General features: G+C 43.9%; 1 protein-coding gene across 1 annotated transcript in view; it reads right to left on the bottom strand.

The window, feature by feature from the left end:
* Positions 1-14,586, bottom strand: part of TMCO1 (transmembrane and coiled-coil domains 1) — a 180,288-nt gene that overhangs the window by 111,969 nt on the left and 53,733 nt on the right. Inside the window, exon 4 of the mRNA XM_063940255.1 lies at positions 301-347. Coding sequence (XP_063796325.1) covers positions 301-347 — 47 coding nt within the window. The remainder of the gene's footprint in view (positions 1-300; positions 348-14,586) is intronic.

The raw sequence follows: 14,586 nt of genomic DNA, 5'->3' as shown, positions 1-14,586 counted from the left end.
CATATACAAACCCAGAGTACCATACTAAATAATGAAGTACAAGAGCACAGCAATCTCCCCCGTTTAGAAGGGTGTTCGGTGTAATTATCCCTAATGAATGCTGGAAACAGGCAAAGTAGTAAAGAGAGAGAGGAATAAGGAGGGGAACATTTTCACAAATATACGTAAGAATGCTTTCTTCACATGCTGGAGAGTAATTTTTCTTTACTGTAACTACCTTTATGTACAGAAAGACTTTGTGAAAGGCTAATATGGGACAGTTCGTTAATTTGTCACCTATTGGTGTGGCACAGTACTTACCATGGACAGATCTCTATTATTATTCTTTAGCTTCTCCTCCTGGCGTTCTGTAACATAATTCATGCTTATTTTAACAAGGATTTTTAAAAATAAGACATCTCAGTTTGTGGATAGTAAACACACAATACATTTGAATATATGGAAGGGTTAAGTAAATAGGTTTCAAATTCAAATGTTGCCACCCCTCCCGCCATCGGCCACCGGCAGTTATTCAAATGTTGCTACCGACAGGCGCGACATCAGCATTTCAGCTCGCTACCCCTGTGGGTGGCGAGCTGAAATGCACAAAAAAAAATGACCTGTTTGGCCACCCAAACAGGATTTTTTACATTGCTCCCAATAGTTTAGTCGGGTTTAGCTGCTTTACACAGCTAAATCAGACTGCTATGGGGATGATCAGCACCAAAACGAGGGACATTTGTATATCGCCTCCAGTGATCTCCCGTCACTTTATATGAGAGATAGAGGGCGATAACTTTTGAGTCTCGCCCATACTGTTCGAACAAATAGAGTGAGAATAGTCCCAATTGCCAGTCAGTATGAGTTCTTTGGCTGATGATGCGCAGTCCAATTATGTGAAAATTCTCCACTTAATATAACAGATGTGTTTTAAAAATTCAACTAAGTTTTGGCTTCTATAAGTTTAAGAAACCATTCCTTTTATCTGAATGCCCTTTTAACCCCATGCCAGTTTTTGATTGGCAAACACTGTCTGTACCAGGCTTATAAAATACCTCAGTCACTGAGTGCTATTTTTAGCTTCACCCATACACACCCTTGTATTTTAAGCAGTTTGTGCAAACTTTCTCAGTCACATATTTCAGCTATAACCTCTTGGGAGCCGTTTTACCCTACACTCCTTTATGAGGTTACCAGAGTTTTCACACCTTTATGACTAAAACTATTCTTACATATCAGAGAAGTGTTTAATTTATCTATAATGTAGTCAGTCCAAGCAAATGTATATTTATTTTGTGTGTATGGAGGGATGGGGGGGGGGGATTTTTCTATGACTGTTTGCCATTTTCTAAAAGCAGATTTAGGAGCAGTCAAACACCAATGTAGCCGGCCTCTTCTTGTGAGCGCATGTATATTACATAAGCTTACTTTGTACAAGTTCTACCAGAATACCCACAGACAAAAGGCATATTGTATCGGTGGGAGTTGGTTTTGAATGGGGTCAATAAAAAAATTTGGGGAACTCCACTTTTTTTGTAGGTTTTGTATGACATTTATTTTGAAACATTCATTTATTATTTTCTACATTTTTCTTATTTTACTCATCTATCGTGGGGCTGGTGCATGTCAATGCCCAAGTACTTGATCCATGCCATTCCTGTATTCTTGCAGCAATAAATACTTTACAATAGCAATTACTATCATAGGTGACCTACCAATGCAGAGCCGGCTTGTGACTGCTTGGTTGTGGCTGCATCCAACTTATGGGAAGCCCAGTCAATGGTTTACACCAGGCATGTCAAACTCAAAATCCCAACTGGGTTGAATAATCAAGGTCTAAGCCTTATGTGGGCCACAAGACAAAAGAAAAAAAGTCTTGTATGCAATTTTGAAAGGTTGATTAGAAAAACCAACAATAAAAAGTATAATCAAAGAGATGTCAAGTATCACCATATCTGCGGGTTTTCAAATTCAAGATGAAATCCCTGAGAGCAGTAATCTTGGGACTGGAAGAAGGCGAGTTCTTAATATCTCTGGATATGAAGGATGCTTACCGCCATATTCCAATATGGTCACCTCATCAAGCTTACCTCAGGTTTGCTCTGCTGAACGATCACTACCAGTTCCAGGCACTGCCCTGCGGCCTGTCCACGGCACCAAGGGTATAGACGAAAGTGAGGGCGGAAATGATGCCCCAGCTCCGGATTCAGGGAGTCGACATTGTCCTCTACTTGGACGATCTTTTGATAAAAGCAAGATCCAGGGAGCAACTGGTGGACAGCATCAGATGCACTACACAATTACTGTCACATCATAGATGGGTTCTCAATCTACAGAAATCCCTCCTCGATCCAACTCAAAGACTCCAGTTTCCAGGAATGATTCTGGACACGGTGGCTCAGTAAGTTCTCCTTCTGGTGGATAAGGCAAAGACGCTTCAGAAGATGGTTTGAGTGGTACTGAAACCAAACAGAGTCTCGGTACTTCTTTGCATATGACTGTTGGGAAAGATGGAGGCCTCATGTGAGGCAATTCAGTATGGAAGATTCCATGCGAGGACTTTCCAACTAGATCTTCTGAACAGATGGTCAGATCATCCGTCTTTCACCACAGGTCAGGATTTCACTCCTGTGGTGGTTGCAGTCTTCCAACCTCTTGGAGGGTTGGCGCTTTGGGATGTAGTATTAGATTCGCTTAACCACCGACGCGGGTCTTCGGGGTTGGGGAGCAGTCACCCAAGAAGCGTAGTTCTAGGGCAGGTGGTCAAGACACGAAGCCATTCTTCTGATAAACATCCTAGAACTCCGGGCGATCTACGAGGCCCTGCTTCAGGCCTCTCCTCTGCTTCAGGATCAGGCCATTCAAGTTCAGTCAGAACGCCACAGCAGTGGTGTACATCAATTGACAAGGAGGAGAAAAAGAAAAAAAAAAAAAAAAAGAAGAAGGAGTAGAGCTTACATGCAAGAGGTTTCCAGGATACTCCTCTGGGCAGAAATGAATGCAAGGGAGATATCGGCTGTATTCATTCTATGAGTAGACAACTGGGAGGCAGACTTCCTAAGTGGAGTCCATCCACCGGTATTTCGGCAGATAACAGATCAGTGGGATTGTCCGCAGATCGATTTCATGGCCTCCCGGCTCAACATGAAGCTTTGCCGCTATTGTTCCAGAATAAGGGATCCTCAAGAGGCAGTGGTGGACGCACTGACAACACCGTGGACTTACCAGTTGGTGTACCTGTTTCCTCCAATTCCATTACTCCCCAGGATTCTAAAGAGAATCAGAAGGGAAGGCGTTCAGGCAATTATGATTGCCCCCAATTGGCCTCAAAGAGTTTGGTACGCAGACCTTCTAGCCATGTCAGTAGAAGATTCCGAGCCTCTGCCAATTCGGGAGGATCTTCTTCAGCAAGGGCCATTCGTCTACCCGGACTTACGGCAGCTTTGTTTGACAGCATGGCGGTTGAATGGAACATTCTAGCTATGAAGGGTATTCTGGACAAAGTTATTGAAACCATGATTCCAGCCAGGATGGTGGTCACATCGAACCATTATCATATCTAGAAAAGATGAGTCTCCTGGTGTGAAGGCAGAAAGTATCCTACTGCGGATTTTAACCTGGGGCGTTTACATTTTTACAGGCTGGAGTGGATATGGGCCTATGGCTAGGTTCCATTAAAGTCAAAATCTCGGCTTTGTCCATTTTCTTTCAGAGAAACTTAGCTACACTGTCTGAAGTCCAGACATTCTTGCAAGGTGTCCTTCACATTCAACCTCCCTTTGTGCCACCCACGGCACCTTGGGATCTGAACGTGGTTTTGGATTTTCTACAATCTTCTTGGTTTGAACCATTGATGACAGTAGATGACAAGTACCTTACATGGAATACGGTAATGCTATTGGCATTAGCCACGGCTAGGAGAGTCTCAGAACTTAAAGCTTTATTATGCAAGAGTTCATACTTGGTCTTTCATGGTGACAGAGCAGAGCTCAGGACTCGTCAGCAGTTCCTGCGTTCCACTTGATTCAACCAATTGTGGTTCCAGCCAATTCTGACACTTCTTCTAATCCTGAGTCCTTGGATGTTGTGTGAGCCTTGAAGATCTATGTCAAGTGGACTGCTCGTGTCAGAAAATCAGATTCCGTATTTGTGCGGTATGATACTCACAAAAATGGTTGCCCTGTTTCAAAGCAGTCAATTGCTCGTTGGATTAGACTTACTTTCCAACAAGCCTCTACTTCGGCAGCCTTGTCTGTTCCACTGTCTATTAGTGCCCACTGTACGAGATCGTTGGTTTCCTCCTGGGTGGCTGCCCATGGAGTCTCAGCTTTGCAACTATGCCGAGCAGCTACCTAGTCAGGGACAAACACATTTGTCAAGTTCTACAGGTTTGATACCCTGGCTAAGAGAGGATATCCAGTTTGGGCATTTGGTGCTGCAGACGTCTCAGCCCGTTCTGGGAGCTTTGGGACGTCCCCATCGTACTAAATGAACACCAGTATCCCTTATGGATGTTAGAGAATATAGAATTTTAATTACCTACCGGTAAATCCTTTTCTCATAGTCCATAAGGGACTCAGTGCTTTGCCTTTTCTGCAAGTTTGTTCATGTGTAAAAGTTGTTTGAATCAGCTGTTGCTGTTCTGTTTTGCCAGCCGATGCCGGTCTTGTTCATATTATGTTGTATGCTGGTTCGTTAATCTCACCACTCGCTGTTTCCTCCCCAAGTATGTCCATCTCCTTCAAACACAGTTTATCTATACTGGCTGTGGGAGGGGGCAAAGAGGAGAGGAGCCAACACACCCTGTTTGAAGAATTTAAAGTGCACCGGCTCCTTTGAACCCCATCTATACCCCATCGTACTAAGTGAACCCCGGTATCCCTTATGGACTACGAGAAAAGGATTTACCGGTAGGTAATTAAGATCCTATTTTAATAGTGTGAACTGGGAGCTGTGTTATTACCCATCATATATCACTGTGTGGTTCCCTCTCCTCTATATATTACTAATACCGCATATCAGTGTGAACTGGGAGCAGTGTTATTCCTCATCATATAATCACTGCACGGTCCCCTCTCCTGTATAATACATGTTAGTGTGAGCTAGTAAAACATGTCACTTCCAGCCCCCCTCTGTCCCTCCAGTCCAGCCACATTCCTCTTGGTGTCCCCTCTTGCTCCTCGAGTCCCCTCCAGCCGCAAGACCTCTGTGCCTCCTATGTCTATTCAGCCGCCAGCCCCCTCCAATTTACCTTCTTCGTGGAGAGATGTTTTTCTATCCAGATTCCATTAGGGCAGTTGGTACACAGGGTAGTCAGGCACGCACACCTACAGGATGTGACAGCTTCAGTGTTAATGGTGCTGAGCAGGCGGGATGCGGTGGGGTGCAGAGCTTTGCAAAGGCAGGCGGGCATGCGCCGCAGCTCACCCAGTGGACATTTCCCCCTCTCTGTCACTATCTTCAGCATGTGGAGAACGGTGAATGCTGCCCGATCATAGCTAAGCTCCAATCACAGCAGACGTGCCAACAGTAACTAATCCGGCGGTGGCGGGCCGTATTACATGGTTTAAAAAAAAAAAGTAAACTTGGGCCGCAAAAAACAGGATTTTAATTACCTACCAGTAAATCCTTTTCTCGTAGTCCGTACAGGATGCTGGGGTCCACATTTGTACCATGGGGTATAGACTGGTCCTTTGGGAGCCACTGGCACTTTAAGAGTTTAATAGTGTGGGCTGGCTCCTCCCTCTATGCCCCTTCTACCAGATGGAAAGCCAAGCTAACCAACTTTAAACAATTCAGCCACGGCTGAAACAATACCGAACCAAGTAACAATGCAGGAATACGAAGTGCTGGGTGGGCGCCCAGCATCCTCTAGAGTCTGCGAGAAAAGTATTTACCGGTAGGTAATTAAAATCCTATTTTCTCTTACGTCCTAAAGGATACTGGGGTTCCATTTAGTACCATGGGGATGTACCAAAGCTCCCAGTACGGGAGGGAGTGCGCTGAGGTTCCTGCAGAACAGATTGACCAAACTTTAGGTCCTCAGAATCAAAGTCCACAAATTGCAGATGCGCGCTCCTTCTGGGAATAATTTCTGATATATAACCCTAGGGATCTTCCTCCACTCCTGTAGTCTCAAGATAAAACACGCTTCGTCATCAGCACTTTATATCCCCATATCCGTATCCCTCAAACAAAAAACAGAGGTCATCAGAGGCCAAAGAATCGAACTTGTAGAACTTAGCAACGTGTTCGACCCAGACCAAGAAGCTGCTCTGCAAAGCAGAGACACCCCGGCCAGCCGCCCAGGAAGAACCAACTTTACGAGTAGAGTGGGCCTTAACAGATTTTGGACATGGCAAGCCTGCCATCAAATAAGCAAGCTGGATAGTAAACCTGAACCAGCTAGAAATCATCTGCTTAGAAGCAGGTTACCCAACCTTGTTGGGATCATAAAAAAAGGACAAAGCGTCTGACTTCCTGTGACGAGAAGGTCTTCACATAAATTTTCAAAGCGCTCACCACATCCAAGGACTTTGAGGTAATTGAGGAGTCAGTAGCCACCGGCACCACAATAGGTTGGTTGATATGAAAAGCTGACAACCTTCAGAAGAAATTGCTGACGCATTCTGAGCTCAGCCCTATCTTCATTGAAAATCAAGTAGGGGCTCTTGCATGACAATGCCCCCAATTCTGACACACGTCTAGCAGATGTCAATGCCAACAGTGTGACCGCCTTCCATGTAAGAAACTTGACGTCCACCTCCTGCAAAGGTTCGAACCAATCCGACTGCAGCACCACATTAAGATCCCAAGGTGCTGTAGGTGGCACAAAGGGTGGTTGGATGTGCAGAACCCCTTTCAAGAATGTCTGATCCTCAGGATGAGCAGCCAATTGTTTCTGTAAGAAAATGGGCAAGGACGAAATCTGAACCTTTATGGAGTCCAAACGCAGGCCCATAGCCACACCTGCTTGCAGGAAGAGGAGAAACCGACCAAGTTGAAACTCCACCGTTGGAAACTTCTTGGATTCACACCAAGACACATACTTTTTCCAAATCCGATGGTAATGTTTAGACACAACTCCCTTCCTAGCTTGAATCAGGGTAGGAATGACCTTTCTCGGAATGCCCTTCCGAGCTAAGATCTGGCGTTCAACCTCCATGCCATCAAACGTAGCCGTGGTAAGCGAACGGCCCCTTGTTGTAGAAGGTCCTCGCGAAGAGGAAGAGGCCTTGGATCTTCCAGCAGTAATTTCAGCAGATCCGCGTACCAAGTCCTCCTTGGCCTGTCCGGAACAATGAGGATCGCCTGAACTCTTGTTCTTTTTATTAGTTTGAGAATCCTTGGGATGAGTGGAAGTGGAGGGAACACATACACTGACTGGAACACCCAGAGTTACCAGTGTATCCACCGCCTGTGGGTCTCTCGACCTGGAACAGTACCTCCAAAGCTTCTTGTTGAGGCGAGAGGCCATCATATCTACCTGAGATACACCCCATCGACTAGTCACCTCTGCAAACATCTCCGGGTGGAGGCCCCATTCTCCTGGATGGAGATCATGTCTGCTAAGGAAGTCCGCTTCCCAGTTGTCCACTCCCGGAATGAAGATTACTGATAGCGCCACCGCTTGCTTTTCTGCCCAGAGGAGGATTCTTGTTACCTCTGACATTGCCGCTCTGCTCTTCGTTCCACCCTGTCTGTTTATGTAGGACACTGCCGTTACATTGTCCGACTGAACCTGAATGGTCCGATCTTGCAGAAGATGTGCAGCTTGAAGAAGACTGTTGTATATGGCTCTTAGCTCCAGAATGTTTATCAGAAGGATGGATTCCAGACTTGACCACCTTCCTTGGAAGTTTTCCCCTTGGGTGACCGCTCCCCAACCTCTGAGACTTGCACCCGTGGTTAGAAGGATCCAAATTCTGAATCCCGAACCTGCGGCCTTCGAGTAGGCGAGAAGTTTGCAGCCACCAGAGGAGTGAAATTCTGGCTTTCGGCGACAGGCGTATCCGCCAGTGCATATGAAGGTGTGATCCTGACCACTTGTCCAGGAGATCCAGCTGGAAGAACCTTCCATGGAATCTTCCATATTGTAGAGCCTCGTAGGAGGCAACCACCTTCCCCAGAAGGAGAATGCACTGATGAACAGATACCCGGGCTGGACTCAGGACATCCCGAACCACTGATTAGATCAACGACGCTTTCTCCACTGGCAGAAACACCGGCTGCGCTTCCATGTCGAGTATCATCCCCAGGAAGGGCAGTCTCCTTGTCGGCTCCAAATGTGACTTTGGAAGGTTCATGATCCACCCGTGATCCTGGAGTAGTCTAGTTGAGAGAGCAATACTCTGCAACCATCTCTCCCTGGAAGATACTTTTACCAGCAGATCGTCCAGATATGGAATTATGTTCACTCCTTGCCTGCGAAGGAGTAGCATCATCTCTGCCATGACCTTGGTGAACACCCTCTGTCCTGTGGAGAGGCCAAAAGTCAGTGCCTGGAACGGATAGTGGCAATCCAGCAGCGCAAATCGGAGATAAGCCTGGTGAGGTGGCCAGATCAGAATGTGAAGGTACGCATCCTTGATATCCAGGGATACAAGGAATTCCCCCTCTTCCAGACCTGAGATCACCGCTCTCAGAGACTCCATCTTGAATTTGTATTCCATCAAGTAGCGATTCAATGGCTTTAGGTTTAATACCGGCCTTACCGAACCGTCCGGTTCGGTACCACAAACAGGTTTGAGTAATAACCCTTGTGTTTTAGGCGAGGTGGAACTGGAACAATAATATTTGTTCGAACCAATTTTTGAATGGCTTCCTGCAAGATAGCACTTTCTGTCAGTGAAACTGGCAAGCCTGATTTGAAGAATCTGTGAGGTGGGAGTTCCTGAAACTCCAGTCTGTAGCCCTAGATAACAATGTCCGTCACCCAGGGGTCTAGGCATGATGGCGCCCAGATGCGACTGAAATTTTTTTAGTCTCGCTCCCACCTGCCCGTTCTCCAGGCTGGGAGGTCCACCGTCATGCTGAAGATTTTGAGGAAGCAGAACCTGGTTTCTGTTCCCGAGAACCTGTTGGTGCAGATTTTCTGGATTTTCCCCGACTACCCCTAAAGAAGGTGGAAGGGGATTTGGAGGGGAGAAAGGTTGACTTACCCGCAGTTGCCGTGGAGATCCACGCATCCAATGCGTCCCCAAACAGAGCCTGACCTGTGAAGGGTAGGGTCTCCACACTTCTCTTGGATTCTGCAACCGCAGTCCATTGGCGTAGCCAGAGTCCTCTGCGCACTGAAACCGCCATGGAAGTAGCCCTCGCATTCAGCATGCCAAGGTCCTTCATGGCCTCCACCATGAAACCTGCATGTGACACAAAAACAATTCAATGTCACACCTATCCATAGAATCTAAGTCCTCTAGTAATGTGTCTGACCACTTTACTATGGCTTTAGAAATCCACGCACAAGCAATAGTGGGCCTTAAAGCCACGCCTGTAGCAGTGTATAGTGATTTGAGCGTAGTCCCAATCTTGCGGTTAGCCGGCTCTTTTAAGATGGTTGAACCAGGGACAGGTAAAACCATCTTTTTAGACAACCTAAAAACAGAAGCATCTACTATAGGTGGGTTTTCCCACTTTCTATCCTCCTCAGGGAATGGGAAAGCAATGAGAATTCTTTTAGGGATCTGGAATTTTTTCTCTGGGTTTTCCCAGGATTTTTCAAATTAAGATTTAAAACCTTAGAAGCCACGAAAGTGAGCAAGGATTTTCTATTTTCCGTAAAATAAGATTCCTCTATTTGTTCAGGAACCTTCTCAGAAATATGTAAAACATCCCTAATGGCTTCAATCATTAGCTGCACCCCCTTAGCAAGGGATGCATCACCCCCCTGCATATCCCCATCACCGTCCACTGTATCAGAGACGGTATCAATATCAACTTGCATTATCTGGGCAAGTGTACAAGTGTACGCTTTTTTGGGTATGTAGGTGGGTTAGTAGAGGAAGTAGTGGGAGCTGAATGCTGCAAACCCCTCTACAGATTCTCTCAAAAACTGTGGTCTCTCTCATTATGGGACATCCTTGATGAAATCTGGGATATCATTCCCCTTAAAGAATCCACCCATGGGGGTTCAGATTCAAAAGGCTGGGAAAGCACATTGCAGTCCTGAGTACATGGAATAGACTCCTCTGGAGAAGATACACACTCTGCAGCACATGATACAGAGCCCTTAGACATGGTAATGTGGATCTATACACTCACACACATACAGGAAAATGTCAGACAGTTTCTCCCAGAGTACCTTCAGAGAGTCACAGAGTATAAAGAGCCAGCCACACAGAGCCCCCGTGGACAGTTATTATGATAAAAGCCCGACACCGACTAATCAACCTTGATAGGTTGAATAGTACTAACTATACTCACCTCCCCCTGTCTATAACACCCTGGTACCGCAGTAAGTGAAGTTATGTGTGGTTCAGCACTCCCTGTCAGAGTCCTGTTCAGCATTCTGCAGGTAGAAAATGGCGCTGGTGAGTGCTGGATCCCCTCTGAGAAGCCCCGCCACCTGTAACGGCGCGCAGCTTCCCGCACAATGATTATACTGGTCTGAGGTCTCATGGTGCTTACAGCGGGATTAGCACCTGTTAGCTATATACACCAGTGTTAGGGTGATCTTGCTGGCCCAGGACGGCCCTCAGCAGCGTCTACATACACATGTTGCTGAGCCTTTATGGAGCGCAGCCTGCCAAAGCTGCGTTCCCACCCTTGTGCCACCATTCCCGCCGGCGACCCGCTAATCGGGCCACCGGTGCTGTACTCACCACTCGTCCTTCTTCTGGCTCTGTTAGGGAGCGGCGGCCGTGCTGCGGGAGTGAGCGGTCGCCTCGTGGGCTTGCAATCAGCACCCTCAGGAGCTCAGTGTCCTGTCAGCGTAGATAACCATTAACTTCTGGAGTTGGTTCCTACCCTCCCCCAAGTCAGCAGCCTCCCTGTAACTAACACTCTTAGAAAATAAATAAAAAACTAGAAAAACTCCTAAGAGCTCCCCTAGCTGTGACCGGCTCCTCCGGGCACATTTTCTAAACAGAGTCCGGTAGGAGGAGCATAGAGGAAGGAGCCAGACCACACTATTAAACTCTTAAAGTGCCAGTGTCTCCCAAAGGACCCGTCTATACCCCATGATACTAATGTGGACTCCAGCATCCTCTAGGACGTAAGAGAAAGTATGCATTGTGGGCCGGCCGTGATTCTGGCAATTACCAAATAGAAAATTTGTAAGTGCGCAACCAACAGCAGCAGGTATGAGAACGGTCAGATCCTCCAATAAAAACTGAATAGTAAAAAGGAATGTATACCAGCGCTGGCTAACAAATTAATACAAAAGATGATTTGCTTCATGTATAAAATTGAAAACAATTTATTGACATATCATATGTAAAAATTAAAAAGAAAGGAATAAATTCCTGTTGCCACTTGGTGGCAGTGTAGATTAATATGATCTTATCTGGATAAACTGATTATATAATTGTCCACTTTCTTATATTACCAATGTCAAATCCTTAGGGCTAGGACAGTCTCCCAAGATGCATTCACCGTGTTGTATAAATAGTTACCGGATCCACACGATGATGGGCATCAGCATTAGGACAAGTCCATTTAAAGCTGCAGATGTGGGCCAAACCGGTTAGATGCAAATTATCCAGTGATGGGAGAAAAAGTCGAATTTTTGCCAGGGGATGACAGGAATCTCATAGGTCTGTTCAGAGAGTGGAGTCCAGATAGATGTGGAATAAGCTCAAGGTGTTTCACTGGCACAAATACATCCAGCTTCCTCAGGAGCATAAATCCCATAAGCATTTGGTACTCTATTTATACCCTTCTTAATGATTCAATAAGCACCACCTGTTTGATCACAGGAATACATAGAACCAAACCATCCATACAAATAATATAAAAACCTTACAATCAAGATCATAATAATAATATCTGTTCATAAAATAAATATCTAAAAACGAATTTTATACCCTTATTTAAGAAAAAACGTTTGACAGTGTTGATCATGTGATGTGTCACATCACATGATCGGCTATTCTGGCAGTCCCATTGGTCCGATAACCTTCCCGTAGTCATGTGGTTCTAATCACATGACCGGGTTCATAGATCCCCTTCGCCTGGGGTAAGCTGATGTTATTTATAGGTCTCAGGGTGTAGGTCCGTCTTGTTGGTCTAATTAGTAGCACATGACTGAGTGCGCGTTTACGTGACGAGAGACGTCATTCTCTCAGTCACATGACCGCGTCGTCCGTGTATCACTGGATTCTCGTCAGACTCCAAAGCCGGGAACACATTGCAAATGACCAAATAAGGATATTGCTCCTATTCCGGACCTTCCCCGTCATGATTGTTTGTTGGTTACCATGGAAACCCGTATGCAGAGGGTGATCTATCAAACACATATCCAGTTCATATAATTGTATATCACAATTAATATATCCCTATATTATTTCAACACATTAATAGCACAAAAACACAGAGCTGCTCCCCTTCTTAAAAACCTTTTTATGGGCAATAGATATTTCTGAATTTACTTTTATGCATATCTTAATGTGCATTTCATATCCATACAAAGGGCTATATAATCTAAATATCTATATACAGTAGGATTTAACCCTATGTGTATCCTAATCCTACTAATCAGTTATGAATACAATTTTTGAATTTTTTTGTAAAGAACATTAGAAAGGCTCCATATATATTGAATGTGTTACATGTCGCATGGCAATCACTATATATATATATATATATATATATATATATATATATATATATATATATATATATATATATATATATATATATATATATCAAAACAGCAAAGGATAACCATTTTGGTGCTCACCCCATCCTACAATATACATGAAATATTTGAAAGCAACCCTGAGTGACACATATATCACGAACTTGGAATCACAGTTCATGAAAGATTAAGACAATTTTGACACCAAGCTATTTTAGACCTGTATTAATGAAAGGAAAGGGGGATGGTTCAAACTGGTTAACTACGAAACCTGTAGGCTTCCACAGGTGTGGAAAAAATAGATGCACAATGTGCCAGCATATGGAACGGAAAACTGTATGCATTTCTATTCCATGTTCAAATGAAAAATATCTTCTCAAATCTTTCATGAACTGTGATTCCAAGTTCGTGATATATGTGCTAACATGTGGCTGTGGCCTGAATTACGTGGGCAGGACCACAAGAGCAATACACACACGATTCATGGAACATAGACAAAATATAATACGGAAATTTGGGGCACATAGTGTATCACGACATTATTTGGACAAACACGGGAGTAATCCCGCTTGTCTGTCCATTGATTGCCTTGAACATATTGCCCCAACAGATAGAGGGGGAGATAGGTTCAATCAGTTATGTCGTAGGGAGGTCTTCTGGATGCTCAAATTTAATTCCTTGCATCCAGATGGACTGAATGAAGCTATAGAATTAAACTCGGTCATCTAGGGGGCTAAGTGGAGACCACACATAGGATTTGACTTTCTTTCTATACGTGTGCCCAAGCTAGTGGGGCACACTACACATTAGGTTTGTCAGGACATTAGGAATACAGTATTTATTTTAGGGGGGGTGTATATATATATATATATATATATATATATATATATATATATATATATATATATATATATATATATCTATCGAATTGACAACAAAAAAAGGCAGCGGCACTCCGTTGTAGAATGGAAAAATGCTGTGTATTAAATCAAAACATAACAAACAGTGGTCACGATGACCCAACGTTTCGGGGTCCTTAAACCCCTTTATCAAGGCGTAAAGGGGTTTAAGGACCCCGAAACGTTGGGTCATCGTGACCACTGTTTGTTATGTTTTGATTTAATACACAGCATTTTTCCATTCTACAACGGAGTGCCGCTGCCTTTTTTTGTTGTCAATGCGAAGTATCTTTTGCTGCGGAGGGCACCCGGACTTACAAAGTTCATCAGAGTGCCGGGCAATTCTATCTATCTATCTCTATATATATATATATATATATATATATATATATATATATATATATATATATATATATATATCTCTCTCTATATATATATATATATATATATATATATATATATATATATATATATATATATATATATATATATATCTCTATCTATATATATATATATCTATATATATCTATCTATCTATCTATCTATCTATATATATATATATATATACACACACACACACACAGGTTGAGTCTCCCTTATCCAAAATGCTTGGGACCAGAGGTATTTTGGATATGGGATTCTTCCGTATTTTGGAATAATTGCATTCCATAATGAGATATCATGGTGATGGGACCTAAATCTAAGCACAGAATACATTTATGTTTCATATACACCTTATACACACAGCCTGAAGGTAATTTTAGCCAATATTTTTTATAACTTTGTGCATTAAACAAAGTGTGTCTACATTCACACAATTCATTTAGGTTTCATATACACCTTATACACACAGCCTGAAGGTCATTTAATACAATATTTTTAATAACTTTGTGTATTAAACAAAGTTTG

Source organism: Pseudophryne corroboree, chromosome 9 (genome assembly GCF_028390025.1).
Source record: "Pseudophryne corroboree isolate aPseCor3 chromosome 9, aPseCor3.hap2, whole genome shotgun sequence".
NCBI classification, from domain to species: Eukaryota; Metazoa; Chordata; class Amphibia; order Anura; family Myobatrachidae; genus Pseudophryne; species Pseudophryne corroboree.
Note: the sequence above shows the minus strand (reverse complement) of the source record. Positions and strands in the feature narration are given on the sequence as shown.